General features: G+C 44.9%; 1 protein-coding gene and 1 pseudogene across 1 annotated transcript in view; one reads left to right on the top strand and one right to left on the bottom strand.

Annotated features, from left to right (window-relative positions):
* Positions 1 to 5209: 5209 nt before the first annotated feature.
* The window catches only part of LOC148508928 (NXPE family member 2-like), a 215316-nt gene continuing 198221 nt past the window's right edge, over positions 5210 to 22304 (bottom strand). Inside the window, exon 6 of the mRNA XM_088443817.1 lies at positions 5210 to 8796. Within this exon, the coding sequence (XP_088299943.1) occupies positions 8258 to 8796 (539 nt within the window). The 3' untranslated portion in view covers positions 5210 to 8257. The remainder of the gene's footprint in view (positions 8797 to 22304) is intronic.
* Positions 17151 to 17980, top strand: LOC148508929 (uncharacterized; annotated as a pseudogene).

Raw genomic sequence — 22304 nt, 5'->3', positions numbered from 1 at the left:
CTCGTTCTTAAAATACAAGGGGAAAAATGCCTAGGGGTCCACTGTATTTTCCATAACCAGCACTGGACTCTTTCTAGCAGTGGTGTAATGCCACAGCCATGGGAACCCTTTCACTGTATCCACCAGCCAAAGCATTACACCTGATCACTAGTCAGCCAAGGTCAGGCATCCCTGGGGAGGTGGGGAACCCCCAATAAAGAAGTTCCGCTCTCCTGGGCACTCCAGGCCTGGGCTGATAGCCCGGAGCTATCGCCAGCACGCCTGGCCAGTGGGTGCCATGTTGATTGTGTATAGTGTGGTGTAAAAGAAAGATGAAGTAATATTGTCTGGTACTGGAGAACTACAGGTCCACAAGTACCATCATTAAATGCCCGCTGGTACATAGAAACAAAGAATTTGATGGCAGATAAGAAATACTTGGCCCATCTAGTCTGACCCTTTTCATTTATCCTTTCCTCTATTTCCTCTAAGCCTACCTCCCTCCAGTTTCAGTGCATGTCCTCGTGTTCTTGTACATCTCTTCCTTGGATGAATGCTTCCCTCCTGTACCTTGTTAAAAACCTTCATGTATTTGAAAGTTTCTATCAAGTCCCCACTTTCTCATCTCTGTTCCAAACTGTATATATTAAGATCTGTTAGTCTTTCTAGGTAAGTTCTGTGCTGTAGGCCATGCACCATTTTTGTTGCCCTTCTTTGTACCATCTCTAATGTGTCTATATCCTTCTGTCCCTGGAGATATGGACTCCAGAACTGAACATAATATTCCGTAGTTCACATGCAAAATAAATATTAAAATAACGACAAGACTCACACACCGTGACAGTATAGTTTTATTAAATCATACATGCACACTCACATTCACGCATACTCGCCTAGAATGCCTGTAGCCAATCACGTCCTCATGTCCAGTAGAAATCCATGAGACCTGTAAAAAAAATCAATACTCACATATTCCTAGTGTAGATCACGTACTTTTAGGTCCATGTAAGCATCCACAGGGTTAAAAACAAAAAAACGAATACCCGAATTCAGTACGGAAAGGAGGAAGGCTATGGGCAGCACAGACGGTGTAATGGTTAGCGTTACTGCCTCACAGCAATGAGGTCATGGGTTCAATTCCCACCATGGCCCTAACTGTGTGGAGTTTGTATATTCTCCCTGTGCTTGCGTGGGTTTCCTCCGGGTACTCCGGTTTCCTCCCACACTCCAAAAATATACTGGTAGGTTAATTGGCTACCCTCAAAATTGACCACAAGTGTGTATGTGTGTGAGCATGTGTTAGGGAATATAGATTGTAAGCTCCACTGGGGCAGGGACGGATGTGAATGGGCAAATATTCTCTCTGTAAAGCGCTGCGGAATATGTGTGCGCTATATAAATAACTGGTAATAATAATAAATAATGTGTTTACACATATTCTACTACTGGGGGCACCTCTGTCCTGCCGGCCCACTCTGCACTATGGTAGAGACATCATGACATCTTTCCTATCACCCACTCCAGGAACTGGAAGTTGGAGCTCATGTAATTCCCTGAATGAGCTCCAGCCCGGTTCTGGACGTGGCTGCAGCAGCAGCAAATGAAAGTCTGTCTGACTCTCATTGGCTGTCAAAACAAACACACCACCCCATTCCATCTCATTTCTATTTAAAAATAACATCAATTCCTCACCTGTACCCGGACATTAAATCTAAACTTGGCCTAGAAAATTCCATTATACCCATTATCCACTTAACCACAGACATTTTGAAAAGCAGTACTGGTCATACTAAATATTAAATGACTGTGACATCCCTCCGGGTGGATGTATCGCCTTCAGCAGCAGCAGAATCTAATGCACAATGCCAGCTCATTTACAGACAGCTTCACTAAGAGGCATACTGTTGTCACCCTGTTTTCCGATAAGTAGAAAGAAGGAGCTACCTCGCTCAACCCCTTATTGTGATGTGTGTTCGTGTATGTATAAACAGGTTAACTCTAGTTGTAATGTATAAGTCTGTTTATTGGTTAAGCACAGTGTTAACCTCAGAGCTTATATTACACACCTTACAAGTGTCACAGTGTTAAATACAGGGAAGAAAACAGTGGTACAGTAATGTAGAGTAATGAAGTGCATTTGCACTTAATTGATGGAGTATTAGATAAGTATATTGATGCACAGCATCACATTGATATACAATTACAAATTAATTTAAATTAAACAGATGCTGCTGACAATAGAGTCCAGTAATTACAACTGATAAGTTGTAATGATTGCTGGTGTAGTGTACTACACAGTGTGTAGTACCGGTAGCGTGCTACCCAGTGTAAAGTCGACAACAAAGAGAGGCGTCCTGCTGTACTGTTATGAGGGTTCCATTCACAGTGGTGGTAGTGAAAAAGAAAAAAAATACAGAAACGTGAAAAAAGGAAAAAGTAATCAAAAGGTATGAAAAATATTAGTAATAAAAGTCAGTCTATAGCGGCCACATTTTACCTCGAGAACACCTCAGTCGCAGTATGTTCTTGCCTGGTCAGTGTTTCCATGCTTAGCCTGGGAATTATACCGGCTTTCCTGCAGGAGATGCTTTCTATGACGTGCCTGGCAGGGCAGGACCATTGGGCATCAATCTCTGCCGGGGTCCCTGTTGGTTGGATCAGAGTTTCCACAAGTTGCCTGGTAGGGGACTCGTCTCCTTCCTCTCCCAATGTTTGGCGGGTTGCTGGTTATTGGACCACTCAAGCATTGCAGCGGTTTCACACTTACTTCCAGGTTGGCGCCCGGCGGCTCTGGTCACGTGACATGGGGGATGGAGGGTAATTGGAGGTGCAGTGTTGCCATATAGCAGTCTGGGTTACAGTGTTCATGAGTTTCAACGCATTTCAGCCAATTGGCCTTCCTCTGGGGGTGTGGATAAGTTGTTTGTGTGAGGTCACTTGTTAAATTGGTATGTGTGGGTTGTCCCATGTTTCCTATTGGATGTAGGTTATGGTTTGGTTTCCCTGACTTGTAGGATTGCTTGTCAGTTATTCCTGATCAGGCCCGGTGGCCATTTTTCTGAAGTCTCTGTGTTATATGAACCAGTCAGCAGAATCTCAATGGCTGTTCCTCCTATAAAGGGTTAATCATCCAGTTTGGGTGCGTTTCAAGTAACAGATCATTTTTGTAAAAATAAACATATTCAATACATTGTGACATTAGTTGTTGCGGTTCATACATGGTTGATAGTAGATGGTATGCCCAGTTGTAATGCATGATATCTTTAATACCCGCACTTTACTAAATATACCCTGTTCCTTCTCATTTCCAATTCATAAAAACATCAATTCCTCACCTGTACCGGGACATTAAAAGAAAACTTGTCCTAAAAAATGCCATTATATCCAGTATCCACTTAACCACAGATATGTGGAAAAGCAGTAATGGTCAAACTAAAGATTATATAACTGTGAAAGCCCATTGGGTGGATGTATCGCCTTCAGCAGAATCTAACACACAACACCAGCTCATTTACAGGCAGGCTCTGTATCACCAGCTTCACTAAGAGGCATACTGTTGTCACCCTGTTTTCCGATAATACATATAACATTGTGAGGCATAACGGTGTCAACCTGTTAGAAAAACTCAAATGTCGTAGCAAAATGGCTTACCCCGAATGGACTCTCATAGGATTTGTCATTCCAATAATGCAATAATGCATGTAACATTGTAAGTGCATTACAACTGAGTGAATTTAAACACGCCCCATGTTTTGCCCACACAATAAATTGGTGGTTTAAATTTATTTTAAAAAATGAAAGGGGCATGCATGATATGCTGCCTGTAGCCAGAAAACTTTGTGGACATATTTGGCATTCAGAAGCTGCATGTAGAAGATTGCAGCGTCTACAAGAACAGTTCAATTTGCCATGCCATCAGGTGACCAGATGGCATTCCACCCTTTATATGCTTCAGCGAATGGAGGAACAGCAACAAGCCTTAGTTCAGCACACTGGAGAATACTCTGCTGCAAACTACTGAAACATTTAAAGTAGTAACTAATGAGTGAGTTCAGACACTGTCAGCTTAAATCATGTAATTCCCTTAATAAAACTACTGAAAAGCAGCGAGAGAAGCTAAAGGAGAAATGAAGTGATTCTCCTAAGTATGTTGGACTTGTAGATTAACCTCTTTATTCGCTTTGCCACTACCAAATGGTTGCCAAGATCTTGCAATTGGATCACTACATTTTGTCGACTTTGCTTTAGCCTAGGATTAAATCATATGTGATGTCTTTCTTTCCAACTGATGCAGATCTTAAGGGATGCAACGAGCTCCTTGCCAGCAAGTTGTCAGCTCAAATGGCAAATGACTTGATGATGTCTCCTGCTTCAGTTTCTCCTGCAAGTTTTGCTGCCAGGAAAAACCAGGCCTTTTCCACGAGACCCATTGGGGATGTGGATGATGAGTTAACTCAGCACACAATTTTGACATCTGGTCAGGCTTAAAAGAATTGCCCACAATTATTGACATCTCTACTATGATTCAATCTAATAAACTAAGCATTAATAGAATGGTAGCTGATTATTTTAATGACAATGTACAAGTTAGCATGTTACACAGTCCTTTGATTACAAGGAGGAAAAAAAGGCAATTTGAAGCCCCTTGTACAAAATAGCTTTGGTGTACTTAAGCTGCCCACCCTCCAGTGTCTACTTGGAAAGAGTGTTAGGACAGCCAGGAAACTTGTGAGAGATCAGCGTAGGAAGCTACTTCCTCAAATTGTGGAAAAACTCAGGTTCATAAAAATGAACTACAAATTCTATGAGGAAGAACATTGCTGCCAATGAAACAAAGTACAGAGACTTATGTAACAATGGATTGCAGTCGGGATTAGCTAATATTGTATGATGATGATTTTAGCACTGATGAGGAGGATGAGGATGATAATGACATCTTCCCAGTGTAGAGATGATTAACAATGCTGTTAGCCACCTTAAGTCCATTGGTAGCTTGTTTTGTGATGGCCCAAACAAACCAAGCACCTCAGCTACAAAAGTGGCAATCCCTGTCACTGAACTGCTTGGTTTGTAAAACTATGCATGTAATTTTTAATATACAACATAAGGATGAGTGGAAGGCTCAAAGAAAATTCCATTGTAAACCACTTTTCTTTTCATTACAAACGGTTTGTCTATGCAAGAAAGACAATCACCAATGCATTCAAACATTTTAATTGGTTATTGCTCTAACACATTACTAATTTGCACAAAAAAATTGGTACCTCACAAAATCTAAAAATTTTTTTACAGAATTATGGAGCATATTTAGTATTATTTGGTAAAATGAACAAGAATATACAAGGCCACATCTCAATCTTAATTTTTTTTAATTAGTCAACCATTCTTTTTTTACCTGCCTTCCACTACTGTGCAAACTCCACCTCCGCTTCCATGTACTGCCCTCGGGCCTCTGAGCTAGTTCCCCTTATAATCAGACTCTCTGGTGCACCTCATAAATATACTATAGGGGTTTTTACCCAAACAGGAAGGAGGGAGTAGAGGCAGTAGTCTCGTCAGTTTCTCTTGCAACCCTTGTCAGAAACCCTTGGATATATTAACATTGTACTCTTTTATGGCCGTTTCTCTTCTCAGTTGCTGTAAAACAGCTCTTGCAAGGGGATGTGGTATAAGAGATAGACAGTAATTAGATAGACAATGTCTAAATAGATGCCAGATGTTAGACAGTCAATAGTTAGACAGGGACGAAAGCTAGACAGGGACAAAAGTCAGACACACTAAAGTTCGACATGTAAGAAAGTCGACAGGCACAACAGGTCGACAGGGTCAAAAGTTCAACGCAAAAATGGTCGACACAAATCATTACTGTCTATCTATAGCCTGGAACCCCTTGCAAGGCCACGTCTTTGGGGTCGTATAGTTTATTAAACTACCATCCTATCTGCCACTGCTTTGTCACAATGTTTTTTAGATGTGCTACATTCTTTTAAACTGCCATATGTTTGTGCCACTGTTCTGTTGCCTAGTTTAGTCAGCCAGCCTTTGGCCAATATTGGCGAACAATCTTGTGTGCTGTTTGGTGGTCAAAATTAATTGGAAATTACTGAAATTAAATGTATTGAAGTTGATATTACTGTAGGAACAAAAACAGGCCCAAATTACATGATTTTAGCGGTTTTTATATATAAAAATTCAGATCCAAAACCAAAACATGTGAGAATGGTTTTGGCAAAACAATGAATTAGAACCAAAACATGGGGGTCCCTGCACATTTATTCTTGTAATGTACTTTATCAATCAAAACTGCAGCTTTGGACTCTGTCAAGTAAACTTAATGCCAGGTAATAACTTTATGTCCATAATTTCTCTTATAGATTACTCTTTTTAAGATGAAGTTTTGATTTATTTGAAGGCTGTCTTTAAAGTGAAAGATAACATTATAATTGTGATTCACTGTATAGTATACTTTCTGTGTATTTGTATCTTTAAGGTCTTTGAGCAATCTATTATATTAGTCACAAGAGAATGCTTAATTGCCATTTTCTAACCAATTTGCAGAAATGGAAAAGACATCAAAACATGTTTTAAATTGTAATTACATTTTATTTATGCAAAATATTTAAAAGCATGTTCTTGCTATGCAACAAATACTTGTCACCTTGATCCAGAGGTGTTGTAGCAATCACAGCGGGAGTGATCCCATGAGAATCTGGAGTCAAGGTACTGGGCCACGTGATTGCAGCTGTGTAGTCTTGTACAGTATTGTATTATCACGATTAAAGCATCTCATCCCTAGTTTGACTGCTGTAAGGTTCAGGAGTGGGGACACAATAGGCAGAGTGCTGCTAGTGCAGTGTTCTAATTTTTTTCCTAGAAACCCTTAACTTTGGGGCATATTCAATTGGGCGCGAGGTTTAGCGAGGAAAAAAACTTGTGTCCCTCGTGCCCAATTTTGGATTACCATGGGTATGTGTGCTCCTGATACCCGCGGTATCCAATTTTAAAAAAGTGGTCACAGTGTTTTCAGCTCTGAAAACCCCGCGGCACGTAAAAAAAAAAAAAGTGCACTAACCTGCCACTGCTCCCGGGAGCCTCCGATCTATCTTCTCACTGGAGAGGGGGCTGCTGGGAGTCCTGGGGGCTGGTGGGAGGCTCCAGAGGCTGGTGGGTGGGGCAAGGACTGCTGGGAGATGTAGTTCTCCCAGCGGCCATTCCGGGGGACACACTGACACTGGGGGGGACACACATACACTGGGACACACACACACATACTCACTCATACTCACTCACACACACTACATATTCACTGCTGCTGCTGGAGTCCGGGTCCCAATGCTGGATGTTGAAGACAGCACTTCGGAAGGTGAGAAATTACTGAGTAATTAAGCTAATTGGAAACTCCCAAAAGCTGAATTTGTCATTAGGAGGGATGACACAGGGGTCCCAGAGCAAGTCCCTTTATTTTTCCTAAAATTAGCGATTTTAGAAAAAAAATTACACATGCTCTGGAGGTGCGAGTATAATAACCTCCTGGCGCACAAAATAGAAAAAAAATGCACCTAATTGAATAGCAAAAATCCCCACCTGCAGGAAAAACCTCGCTTTTCTCCACCCAATTGAATATGCCCCTTTGTGTGCACATACCCATTTAGAGCTTTAAGTCTCTCTCTGGACATATAGACATTTGTTGTAGCATGAGCAGCTATCTGGTCCTAAAGATGCTAAATGGCATCCTCTGAACCAGAATCTTTATTGTCAGTAGAGGACACCATGCCATTGCAAGAAAACAGTAAAGTGAAGAAAATCTGGAGGTATACAATAGGAGCTGCAGATATGGAGGCTTAACTGATGATTGTAGGTTTGCTGGTAGTCATATAGGGACTTGTATAATAATACTTTCAAAGTGACAATCATTTAAAAGACAAAACTAACTTGGTTTTGCCTTTTGAATAATTGCTGCCTTAAAAATATCTGAGTCTCACCAGAGCCTGCATCCTGCACTATTACATAAGCCCCATACAGTATCTGCAATATGGTTGGAATAACGACCAATACGTTATGCTTCAATTTCCATTGTATAATACAACTTTTGGCTAATATTTGTAATATTTATTTGATAACTGAGGTGTGTAAAGGTGAAGTAAACTTCCCCATATTAGATTTAACACCAATGGCCAGATGTGTCCCCCCCTGTGTAATTGCTCCAATTTTCAATTGGAATTGTACTGGATAATTGAAAAAAAAGCATTACAATAGTAATATAACATGCTACAGTAGATCAGCTACAGATATAGGTCATGAGCATGTTGACCTCATTTCTTACATAGAGTTCTGCAGGGTGAATCTGATTTGTGTTCCATGCAGTGGTCATGTCCCAACCATTTATAAAACCAACATTGAGATCTTTGAGGACTATTTCCATAATGAGGAAGTGAACAGAGGCATGGAAATCACTCATTCCTTCATACTCGCTTGCCATGTCACTTGTGTTCTCAGTCTTAATGATAACCTTTGTTTCTGGGCTTCTGAGGAAAAGGCGCTCTATAGCATGACGAATATTGAGGAGTCTTCTGATGAAGTGATGTACAGGGAACAATCTAAAATGAACTCCAATGTTCAGAGCAATTACGGTGTATTGGTTACCTCCAATCAAGTCTATTTCACGTGGGATAGAATGTTCTTCTCTATGTGATACGAATACCAAGTTAATAAATGGTCTCCCGTGTCTCTTCCAAAGAACATGTATATTCCTTTCAATATCCACACCTATATGCTTTTGCGCCCATCCTTCTTCATAGACATTTAGAAGTCTCAGTGCTGAAAAAAAATATAATTTTTTGTAGCAGGTTAAACTATTTCTGAACTGTTAACATATATGTTACTACATTTTACAAAAGTTCTCCAATTCTATGTAATCTGTTGTGGACATGCTTCTCTAATTTACCAACAATGTATGAAGACCATTTTATTTTGTAAAGCTTCAGAATAGGTTGTATTTAATGCATAGGTGTGCAGACACAGGTCTACCCACACACCACTTATATGGTCCCAGCCCCAACCCGTACTGATGGTAACTAGTAAATGCTGATATTGGAAGACACTGATCCCAGCAGTGTACTTGGAGATGAGGCTGTACAGCAATGACATCATTGAGTACTCCAGTTCAGATCCATCACATCATCGGCCAGCCCCCAGATAGAGCTCTTCAACGAGAGCAGCATGGCTAGAACAGCAGACAAAGCTTCTGGGATCACAGAGCATCCACAACTCCAGAAATCAAGTGACTGGTATATGTACAGGGGGGAGGGTCTATGTCAAGGAGGGGAAGGGGTTGCACACCACTTACCTGTGTAAACCTATAAGTTAATGTAAATTTATGCATCATTATGTTTATTTGCACCAGCTTTATCAAGTAGTTTTCATTCTGATGCATGGCAAACATGGCAAAAGAGGCTTTCAGCTCCAACTGAGCACTTTAAACATACACCTCCATCAGAGTTCTGTCATGATATCCAGCTTATGTTATTTACAGAGCACATACTGTACAATGGGCTGCAGTTTGAGCCATCATATGGTGACTCATGCTGCCCTACAAGATATTCTGGCTTAATTGCACTCAGCCATTCACAGCCATTCACTGCTGGTGCATCTGCAGTGCATTTTTGCCCAGTGCCCTTCTTTGATCAGGTAGTGGTCTCTGTCTGAGACTGCTCACTGCCCCAACATGACCCTTTAGTGAAAGAGAGACTCTGGCTCTGCAGAACAAACAGTAAGAATGTTACTCACGTACAGAGCTGGCTTTTATATTGGTGGACTGTCATATTCTCTACCCATATTAATGATGAGGTAGGAACAGCAACACTGTACCTCAAATCACCCAGTGAGTGCTAATGTGGGTTGGAATGGCCCAATGGTGAGCCAGGAATATCCATGTGAGGCCCCACTACCTCAGAGAACCGGCCTCTTATGTGGGGGAGGGGGGGGGGCAGGCAGTCCACATATTTAAGTGTACCAGACTGCCTATGGGGCCTGACAGAAGCTGGAAGATAAATTATGATTTTTTTTAAATAGAATGTGATGCATTCCGGAGCTTGGCCTGAGTAACTAACGTCATCTCCAGATGGAGCTAGCCACTGTAGCGTATGGGCTACATATTGCAAGAGTTACTGGGAGAATGATCTGTAGTATCCCACCATGGCAGTCTCCGCTCATGCATGTGTGGTAAGCAGACCACTCATGCACAGTAGCACTGAAGGAGAAGTGAAGGAATCGCATTAGCTATCCCTTCACCTCTGTTCCACCACAGGGACGGACTCCCCTGTCCTTGCAGGTGTGTTTTAATACATCTGGGTGATAATTTCTTATTACCACAAATAGTAAAGATAAGAAATTATAATTGTCGGTTATAGGACCTGATAATCAATAAAAATGCTCCTAAATGAAAACCGGACAAGAGCCGGGGATATGCAAAAATTCATAAATGTACTGTGTGCTAAAACTCACCATTCGCATCCATGAAAAGAGATATGTTTGCCTCAGAACCAGCCCCATGGTGAGTAAGCTCATCTTTGTAGTAGAACCCATTCTAGATCATATTGGCTCAGAAGCTATATTTCTCAGTATTATTAAGGGGGACACTAATGCGATCACAGCTGCATTTTCATATGCAACGTAGCTGCGAAAATATGCTAACGTTTGCAAAGATCACCCGAGCATAAAGATGCCTACTGCTGCCTTCTTACCTATGTGCGACGACACATACCTGCGTATATATCGGTAGCTTCGACGCACATCATCGGCCATCTTGGCATTGCAGAAGATTTGACCTGCCACAGCATTGGGAGCTTTTTTGACACCCAGAACTGTGTATGCAATCACAGTGGCTAATTTATTTTATGCACGCCCATGTAACGGCATTCAAATGGACAAACATGCCTGTGTTTTTCAGACCACCCCCCGTCAACACCCCGAAACATTGATAACCAATCACTCACTCTGCGATTGGTTCCGAAGAGCTTCTGTAATCACAGTGCGATTGCTGCGCACATGCAGTGTGGCTTGTACGCATGCACGATGGCATGTTAACAGCTGCAGGGCCATAGAGAGCCAGCCCGGACCCATTACTCTGGGGCGTCTAATCACGGGAGGCATGGCCACGTCCCCCTAAGAAAAAAAGGGTTATTTGCAGCAGTGCTGCATGCTGAGGTGGGAGTCACGGTGAGCCCCTCAGCCAGAAACAAATTCTGGGGGGTGCACGATCGGTGTGATTGCTCTGCCCCACCCCTCACAGGGTCTGCTGTTGCAAAGTGGCAGTAGTCTCCCTGGTCCTACTGCTAACAGGGAGGGGGTGGCGTTGGACCCGGGGCCCCCACTGGGCACTTCCAATGTGCCCAGGTCCGGGTAATTAGTACCCCCTCCCCTCTCAGTCCCTCTGAACAGCTGGTCACCTCTTATTCGAATACAATGTTAAAATATTACTGTAAATGAGCCTATATTTACTCTACTGCTAGATATACCATTCTCCCCCTGAGAATGTGGGGGATTTTTTATTACTATTTGCAGTCCAGGTACAGAGAGTTACACATTGGTGAAGCACAAATGATATTATTATATTATTACTTGTTATTATCTCTTTCAAGCTCTCATAACGTACTATAGTTGCAAGGTAAAATGTTGACCCTCTAGTACCAGAGGGTATTTATCATTTAATGAATGTAAGTTGCTTTCTTTGTAGCAATTAGACAATGCATAGGTACAGTAGTTGTAGTATATTTCTGTCTGTTATTACCCAGTCTTGTTTTACTTCTAGTTAGTTCCCAATTGTAAAGCGCAACAGAATATGCTGCACTATATAAGTAACTGTTAATTTTATTCATATATTTTTATATAATCCCTCATGCACACCAATTGGTCTTTAACCATATGCGCTGCTCTGTCCATGCCACTTTGTATCCCCCATCCACGTCACTCTGTCCCCCTAAAGCACGCCACTCTGTCATCCCCCCATCCGCACTATTATTTTCTAGCTATCTCAGGCCGGCTCAGCTTTTCCGTACAGTGGAGATGCTTTGCAAACCAGCATGCCTGCAGCATGATGAAACCCTCTCCCAGTCAAGATGCAATGAATTTGCAGATAAAGTAACCTCCATCCGGGCTGGAGTCCCCACAGTGCCATCAAAGGAGTGCCAAACTACCAAGCCTGCCAAGGTAAGCCACCTGTCTCCCTGGAACAGCTTTGACATAATGGATGTAAAAGACATTGCTAAAATTATCAGAATGTTGCGACCCACCACCTGTGATCTGGACCCTGCCTCAACCAAGCTTCTCATACGGTGTATAGACATTATTGGCCCTGTAACTGCAAAAATAGTTCAATGCTCTTTGCAAACACCCATTTTTCCAGAACCACTAAAGGAAGCAATTGTTAGACCACTTCTTAAAAAACCTAATTTAGACCCCGACTTCATGAACAACTATAGACCAGTATCAAACCTTCCTTTTTTTAGGAAAGGTCATTGAGAAAGTGGTGGCAATGCAACTGGAAACCCACCTGTCTACCCATGATATTTATGATCCATTCCAGTCAGGATCCAGGAGAAGACATAGCACTGAAACAGCCCTGGTATGTGTGCTTAATGATCTTCTGATGGCAAGAGACAGAGGTGATTGTTCAATCTTAATCCTTCTGGATCTCTCAGCAGCATTTGATACTGTGGACCATGGGATTCTAAATAAGCACTTGAAAAATTTCTGTGGACTGGATGGCACAGTCCTTAGATGGTTCAAATCATTTCTCACTGGCAGGTCTCAGAGAGTTTCTACTGGAGTAAACTCTTCATCACCAGTGCCACTTCCATGTGGTATTCCACAGGGTTCTATACTATCTCCCTAGCTGAGCTTCAAGAGTGGATGAATGCCAGTTGGCTGCGACTGAACCCTGATAAAACAGAGGTTCTTATGATAGGTCACAGGACAGGGCTACAGCATAGCCAACCAACAGGACTTACGCTTGGGGGTTCAGAATTACAAAACACTAAACATGTGCAGAATCTTGGTGTTGTCCTGGATAGTGACTTGACACTTAAACATCAGGTATCAGCCACAATCAAATCCTCATTCTTTCATCTGAGGAACATAGCCAGAATCAAACACTTAATTCCCTCAGAAGATCTGCCTAAAGTCATACATGCATTTATATCATCATGCCTAGACTACTGCAACGCAATTCTGCCTCGGTCTCCCAGCAAAAGAATTACACCGCTTGCAGATGGTACAAAACGCAGCTGCCAGGCTATTAACCAACCAGCCCCATTCCAGCCACATAACACCCATTCTTTACTCCCTTAACTGGCTGCCTGTCAGATGGCGAATTGTTTTCAAGATTGGCTTACTAACTTACAAAGCCCTTCATGACCACGGCCCAGGGTACCTGAACCAGCTTCAGATTCCTTACTGTCCCACTCGATTACTGCGATCCGTTGATGAAGGACTATTAACAGTATCTAGAATCTCACGGAATTCGTCTAGGGGTCGAGTTTTCGGTTTTGTGATTCCAACCTTTTGGAACTCACTTCCCCACACAGTTCGAGAGGCCTCCACTCTAGAATCCTTCAAAAATAGACTCAAGACTCACCTATTCACCCAAGCATTTCACTAATGTCCCTTGTTTAAGCTTATTTTGTACTGTAAAATGTAAAGCACTTTGAGTCCTTGAGGAGAAAAGTGCTACATAAATAAAATTATTATTATTATTATTATCTGCATCACTTTGTCCCCCCCATCTGCACCACTGTTTTCCACCGATCTACAGCTTCTTGGCTCCCCCCATCTGTGCTGCTTAATCTTCCCCCCCTCTTCATGCCTTTCTGTCCCCCAAATACACACCGCTTTGTCTCCTCCCCATCCACACCACTCTGCGCATCTCTATCTTCTGCTCAGACCTCAGTTGCATAGACTGCATGTGTGTATTCCAATGAGCACACAATTCTGTGAATTAGCAGCTGCACCATTTTGTGAGTCTCAGCAAACTCAATCTATGAGAATGCTGAATCTGCAGTTAACCACAGGGTGTGATGGCATAACATATCTGTATTGCGCAAGGAGCATATCTTTAGATCATGCATGATAGGTGACTGCATATCTTTAGATTGTGCATGATATCTGACTGCATGCATGGATCAGTGAGATCGGTGATGCAGGCATCTGTGTACAAAATATTATTTAAAGATGCATGCACAAATCAGTGTGATCCATGTGGTATGCATCTGAGAAAATAAAAAATCAATAAGACACAAATGCATGGACAGATCTCTGAGATTTGTCCATGCATCTGTGTTGACAAAAATTAAAACATGTGATTTTTTTTTTTAAATGGCGTGGCCCCCACTCCCTAAAGCACAACTAGCCCCGGGCTTTTCACAGCCGATCCTGGTTGTGAAAATACAGGGGACAAATGACATAGGGGTTCCTTGTATTTAGTACAACCAGCACCAGGCTTTTCAGAGGCAGTCCTAGTTGTCAAAATACAGCCATGGCCAAAAGTTTTGAGAATGACACAAGTATTGGTTTCCACAAAGTCTGCTCCTTCATTATTTTTAGACCTTTATGTCAGATGTTACTATGTTTACTGAAGTAAAATTACAAGCATTTCATAAGTGTCAAAAGCTTTTATTAACAATTACATTAAGTTTATGCAAAGAGTCAATATTTGCAGTGATGACCCTTCTTTTTCAAGACCTCTGCAATTCACCCTGGCATGCCATCAATCAACTTCTGGGCCACATACTGAATGATGGCCGCCCATTCTTGCCTAATGAATGCTTGGAGTTTGTCAAAATTTCTGTGTTTTTGTTTGTCCATCCGCCTCTTGAGGATTGACCACAAATTCTCAATGGGATTAAGGTCTGGGGATTTTCCTCGCCATGGATCCAAAATTTCAATGTTTTGTTCCCTGAGCCACTTGGTTATCACTGTTGCTTTATGGCAAGGTGCTCCATCATGCTGGAAAAGGCATTGTTCATCACCAAACTGTTCTTGGATGGTTTGGAGAAGTTGCTCTTGGAGGATGTTTTGGTATCATTCTTTATTCATGATTGTGGTCTTAGGCAAAATTGTGAGTGAGCCCAGTCCCTTGGCTGAGAAGCAACCCCACACAAGAATGGTCTCAGGATGCTTTGCTGTTGGCAAGACACAGGACTGATGGTAGCGCTCACCTTTCCTTCTCTGGACAAGTGTTTTTCCTGATGTCCCAAACAATCTAAAAGGGGATTCATCAGAGAAAATAACTTTACCCCAGTTCTCAGCAGTCCAATCCCTGTACCTTTTGCAGAATATCAGTCTGCCCTGATGTTTTTCCTGGAGACTAGCAGCAATATCCTTGTCTGTGAAGCCCTTTTTGTGCAAAGCAATGATGACTGCATGTGTTTCCTTGCAGGTAACCTTGGTTAACAGAGGAAGAATAATGATTTCAAGCTCCATCTTCCTTTTAAAGCTTCCAATCTGTTATTCTAACTCAATCAGCATGACAGAGTGATCTCCAGCCTTTTCCTTGTCAACACTCTCACCTGTGTTAACGAGACAATCACTGACATGATGTCAGCTGGCGCTTTTGTGGCAGGGCTGAAATGCAGTGGAAATGTTGTTTTTGGGATTAAGGGCCTGATTCAGACCCCCTCACAAGTGCTATTCGCTCACAAGCGGGTCGATGTTTGGCCACTGCGCATGCGCACACCAGAGCCGGCTCCAACGTGTGCATGCACGAGACCCGGCTAGCGACGGGCGCTTCTTCGCTCTGGGTCTCGCACCAAAAGCGAAGCGGGTGGCTGTCGATTTTGATCGACAGCTCGCACCATTATGGAGGCGGGCAGGGGGGTGGTTGGCCAAATGGAGGCGTTCCCGACAAAACGCCTGCCATTTGGGGGCGGCCCCACTGACATCACGAGTGATGTCAGTGGTGAGCTTCCAGCTATATTAAGATCCAGAAGCTCACTGGGGCTTCTGGGAACAAGACCCTACCGTAAGGGTCTTGTCGCAAGCCCTGATGGTCACTATGGTCGAGACCATCAGCTGACCGCTCGCAATAGCTGTGGGTGGTGAAATAAAAACAAAAACACCCAGATTCAGAGCGAGCGCTCTTTCAGAACATCCGACTCTGAATCAGGCCTAAGTTCATTGTCATGGCAAAGAGGTACTTTGCGAACAATTGCAATTCATCTGATCACTCTTCATGACATTCTGGAGTATATGCAAATTGCCATCATAAAAACTGAAGCAGCAGACTTTGTGAAAACCAATACTTGTGTCATTCTCAAAACTTTTGGCCATGGCTGTACATGGGACAAACAACATAGTGGTCCCCTGTATTTAGCAAAACCAGCAGCGGGCTTTTCAGAGCCAGTCCTGGTTGTCAAAATACAGGGAACACAAGATGTAGAGGTCCCCTATATGTAGCACAACCAGCACTGGGCTCAGCTGAGCTGGCCCTGGTTTTGGAAATATAGGGGACAAAAAATGTAGGGGTCCCCTGTATTATCCAGAACCAGCACCAGACACTTTCTACCAGGGAAGTAATGCCACAGCCAGAGGAACCCTTTCACTGGGTCCCCTGGCCAAAGAATTACCTCTGACCGCTAGTCAGTCCAGGCCGGGGATCCCTGGGGAGTTTAGGATCCCACATTAAAGGAGTCACCCTCTCCAGGGCACCCCAGGCCTAGGCTGATAGCCCGGGTCTATCCCCGGCACCCCTAGGTGGTGGGTGCCAGGTTGATTGTGTAAAGTGTAGTGTAACAAATAGATGTACTAATACTAATCTTCCTCCCCCACATGCTGGCACTTGGAGAACCACAAATAGTAGCACGCAGGGCATTACAGGCCCGCTGGCACCTGAAGTCCACCTGTAAAGAAAATATTAAAATAAACACAATGCACTTAACTATTTTAATAAGTTTATTATACTGCATCTTCACCTGGGGGCGGCAAACTTTAAGCTCTTTATCATGCCCGCCACCCACCCAGGGCTTCCGGCGTCTTCACTTGGGGGGCTGCCACCTCCCCAGGGTTTCTGGTGTCTTCACCTGGGTGGCCGCTGCCTCCCCAGGGCTTCCTGGGGGGGCGGAAACCTCTAAGCTCTTTTTCATGGCTGCTACCCTCCTTCTGGCGTCTTCACCTGGGGGATGGCGGCCTTTAAGCCAATGAGTGACCCGTCAGCTGCTGAGCCCGATGATTGCCCTGATCACAGCAATGAAGAACCGGGGACGATCGTCATTAGTCCTGGCTGGGAGAGCAGCCCGGAGCCCAGCAGTCGGGATGAGACATCAGAGGAGCCACATCCAGGAGATGGGGATGCCAGAGACAATTCCCCTGAGAACGGAACCTCCCGATCTGATGATGCACCCCCAAGTATCTCCATGACCGAGGAGCCCGGAGACATTCAGTGCATGCAGCAGTCCCTGGAGCTGTGTTCGTTCAGCAGGAGGACTCCCTGGAACAGATGCAGAGGCACCCGGAAGTCAGTGTCTCCGCAGCTATGGTGGGACGGTTTGCTGCTCCGGGCCGGGTGCGAGACTAGGACAGCTTATTCCTGCACAGCTCATTCTCTGTGTCCAGGAACAAGGAGGAGGAGAGCAGCGCACGTGGCTCCCTGTCTGGGCAGGTGGCACTGGAGCCACTGGAGAATGCCGGGATGCTGAGCTTCTGCCAGGCACGCTGGGACAGTGTGCAGGAGCTGCTGCTCTCCAAGCCCGGCCTCATCAGCTGCCAGGACTTCATCACCGGCTTCTCCTGCCTGCACTGGGCTGCCAAGCATGGAAAGCATGACCTCCTGGCCACCCTGCTCGCCCACGCTTGAAAGCACGTGCGCATCAATATCAATGCCTGGGCATCCGGCGGCTACACTGTGCTACACCTAGCCACCATGCACGGGCACCTGGACGTGATGAAGCTGCTGGTCGGAGCCTATGATGCGGCACTATACAGAGGACATAGAGCCCATGCAGGAAGATGACCGACGGCCGGAGCCACAACACAGCGGGACAGGGAGCAGCCAGGCATGGCACATACAAATTTGTAATTGAGTGGCTGGCTAGCTGCGTGATAATAACCCCACCCATTGTCACCGACACCCGCCCGCTCATTACACAGGCACCTGCACATCATTAATCACCCACCCACTGCCAGCGGCCAGTCACCGACGAGTGGCAATCTGTATATAACTATTTACTCAGCACACACACATATTTATACAGTATGAGGGCATAGTAAAAACTGGATGTGAGGGGAAAGCAAGTTGAAATTCCCTAACTGTATAATGGGGCATTTGTGGGCTACTAGTTTCTCAATTACTTGAACCCCAAAAGGCGCTACAGTGGAACAAGAGCTACCTAACAAAACAAACCCCTAGTACTAAACTGTCCTCTACCCTGAGTTATGCCTTCCCAAAAATCCCTCATAGACTAAAGCAGAAAAGTATCAGTTTTGACTGAATAGGAAGTGGAAGAAAAAACTGACAGTTTAAACTTTATAATACTCCCAATTACTAATTTTTATTTTTTTGGCATGCAGCACCAAGTGACAGTTGTACCCGTCCATGCCAAATTTCAGCTCAGTACCTCCAATAGCTTTTGCCCCCATCTCATACATGCATACCCTCTCATTTTTCATGGGAGGCTCCCGATTTATTGGGTAACCCCCCTCACCCCCGGAAGGGTAGGCATTTCTCCCACATTCTGCCCACTTCCTATGGGGAGAATTTCTGCGGTGATCGCGGGTCCCCATGTAGGTGATGGGGCTTAATGATGCGATTCTCCATGAAATGCGTAATTTATCCCCGCCCCCTATTTAAATTTAAGCCAATCGCGACAATTTACCACCAAGGGGGCTTGGCTTAATGACGTGACCTGACAGGCCCCACCCCCATCATAGCCCACCTGCTTGTCCTCCCCAGTCTTCTCTTGGGGAGGACAAGCAAAATGTAGGCAAGTATGCCCCATCTCAGCTATCCCCTCATCTCAAGAATTCCCTATGGCAGATTTCCATTTATTCGATTTAGCCTTAATTTAGCCTTAATAATATAACAGTGCAATCACACTTAAATAGAATATATGAATATGATTCTATGGGGTCTAGAAGTGTATGATAATTTACATATCAATTATAATTTTATATGAGCATTTGTGCCTGATTCGGCGCTGCTATGCCCTGGAGTCCTGCAGTATCAAGACCCAGGGATAGTTTTCCTAAAGTCCATAGGTACAAACATATATATGTAGTATTCACAATTTGCACATGAGGCATCAGACACACAGCAGGACATCGACATGCATTTCGCAGTGGCTTTTACAAGGTTAGCCTTGGCAGTGCTTAATTAGGCACAGATGCTCATATACAATTATTCCTGATATGTTAATTTTGTTCCAGGGTTCCAGGTACGCTGCATGACAATGGCTGGTGGGTCAGAATCAGATAGACTCACCGATTATCAGCCAACTCTGCAGCAGCATATGCTGGTGAGCAGCCGTTTGTTGTGATGCAGAATCAAAGGTTAGCAGCAGTAGCGTAACTAGGGGGGGTCCGGCAGGGTGCAGTGAGTGCGGTCAGCGCTACACATTTACACAGGACCGGCGCTAGGCTTCCAGCGCCGGTCTTGTGCTGCACAGCTGAGCCCGTTCCCTCCCCCTGAGCGCTTGCCCAATATCGCTAGGAGGCGGGCTCAGGCTGTGCATAACACACGCATCGCCGCCAGCGCATGTGGCGATGCGTGTGTTAAACAGCAGCCAATGAGAGTCAGATAGACTCTCATTGACTGCTGCAGCACCCACTGCAAGAGCCGGGCTTCCGTCCAGCTCCTGCAGTGGGTAATGGGACAGACGTCATGACATCATGACGTCTCTTCCATAATGCTGAGCGCGCCAGCCCTGGAGCGGTGTCGTGGTCTGGAGCAGCAGCGTGGATTCAGATAAGTATATTTTTATATATATACTTTTTAAACCTGTCTGCACTACTGGGGGCACAACGGGGAGGGGGGTGGCTACTACTGGGGGGACCTCTACTGGGGGTGGGGGCACAACAGGGGAGGGGTGGCTACTACTGGGGGAACCATTATTGGGAGGACCTCTACTGGGGGGGGCTACTACTGGGGGCACTTAATCGGGAGGGGGAACCTCTACTGGGGACTTCTACTTGGGGGGGGGAACTACCACTGGGGTCATTATAAAAAGGGCCTACTGCTAGAGGCACTGCACTGGGGGACCACTACTGGGGGCAATAATAGGAAGGGCCACTACAGGGGGCACTGGATATGGGGGATCACTACTGGGTGCCTGCATAAGGGGGACCACTACTGGGAAAACTGCATGGGGGGACTACTGCTGGGGGCACTATATAAAGGGCACTGCATAGGGGGGGACTACTACTGGGGGCACTGTATAAAGGGCACTGCATAAGGGGATACTGGTACTGGGTGCACTGCATTGTGGGGACTGCTACTGGGGGCACTGCATAAGGGGGAACACTACATGGGGCACTGCATTTGGGGGGGCCACTACTGGGGGTACTGAGTAAGGGGAACTAATTGGGGGCTGTATAAGAGGGACCACTACTGGGCATACTGTATAAGGGGCACTACTATGGGCATAAGAGGGACCACAACTGCATACTGGGGGTACTGTATAAGAGGTACTACTGGGGTTAAGGTGCATATGGATAGGAATGTTCAGCGTGAAAATAAAGGGGTGTGTCATGTTGACACGCCCCATTTTTAAGTGACCACGCCCATTTTTTTTGCCAAGTGTGCCTTCGGTGCGTGCACAGCGGGGGTGGGGGGGGGTGCTCCCTTTAAAAATTTGCGCTGGGCTCCAAATACCCTAGTTACGCCACTGGTTAGCAGCGGGTGGCTCTTTGTGGTTCCTGGGATAGGAGATCAGACAGGTCCCAGCTCACTGTCTATAGCAGCAGTGGTGAGGGCAACATCGCTTGCTGCAGTGCACACTGTGGGGTATAAGGCAGGATCCTTCCTGTCCCCTATTGCATGTGTTAGCGGGGCTCCCGCAACAGGGCAGATCCATGCTGTAGCTGCAGCAGATGCACCACTGCAAAGCTGCAGTGGAAGATCAGCGGTCACACTTGTTTTACTCTGTGAACCACACAAGTGCTGCTTTACATGCTAGAGATTGAGGAGCCCCTTCAGGGCTTGGCACCCGGAGGCAGACCGGATTAACAATGGGGCAGGTGGAGCTACAGCTCCAGGCCTCCCATTGAAAATAGGCCCACAGGAAACTGACTGCCGTGCAGACAGGAAAAAAAAATAAAAAATTTTCCTGTCACAACCAACAGCCCAGCTCACTCACCTACTGACAGGCCGAATCTTAGCCCATTCCCACACCTCTTGGTCCTCTCCTCTCTGCTGGTGGACACACACATAATGGCTGAAGCCTCGCCCACCTCGGACCCATTTAAGCTCCGCCCCTAGTCACCCGAAGCTCTGCCCCCTGGCCATCTTGCTCTAAAGCTGTGTGCATGAGTAGCCTAGCGCATGAGGGAAGTTAGCCCTGAGCCCAACATGATGAACTTTCAGCACAGCAGGTCAGTGTAACTCTAGCCCCTTCTGTAATTATGTTTCCAAATATATATAATTAATCCAGTAGTGGACCAGCACTCAATCTCCTCCTAATGTAAAGGGCTCAGGTGACCTCCTCTATGTAAGTGACTACAAAGGTAAATAACAGGAAACTTCGGAACTTATGTGTAACATACTTCAATACAAGTGATTTACGAGACCTGGAGTGCCACCTGTTATTTACCTTAGAATATGTGTATATATATATACAGTCAGGTGCATAAATATTGAGACATTGACAGAATTTTCATATTTTGGCCTCTGTTCACCACCACAATGTCTTTGAAATGAAACAAACAAGATGTGATTTAACTGCAGCCTTTCAGATTTAATTTGAGGGTAATTCCATCCAAATCAGGTGAACGGTGTAGGAATTACAACGGTTTCTATATGTGCCTCCCACTTTTTAAGGGGAGGCATATCCCAACTAGGTCTGGTAAGTACTATTACCCTCCCCTGTCGCCCCCCTAACCCTCCCATAGGGGTGCCTAACCCTAAAACTCCCGGGGTGGCAGCGGCGCGCAATAGGCCTTTCATGAAATTCTGCCCAAGGCCCAAGTGGGCATTAATCTGGCACTGCCTTGAGGCAGGCATCTCCATTGTCTCTGGGAGTTACACCCGTGTGTCATGCACATATGCAGTCTGGCCGTCGTACATGCAGCCCATTGCTTGCAGTTGTAGACTGCCAGCAACAGAGTGGAGGATGCTTACGAGG

This window comes from Taudactylus pleione, unplaced genomic scaffold (genome assembly GCF_031769625.1).
Source record: "Taudactylus pleione unplaced genomic scaffold, aTauple2 ptg000334l, whole genome shotgun sequence".
NCBI lineage: Eukaryota > Metazoa > Chordata > Amphibia > Anura > Myobatrachidae > Taudactylus > Taudactylus pleione.
This window is presented reverse-complemented; position numbering and strand designations above follow the sequence as displayed.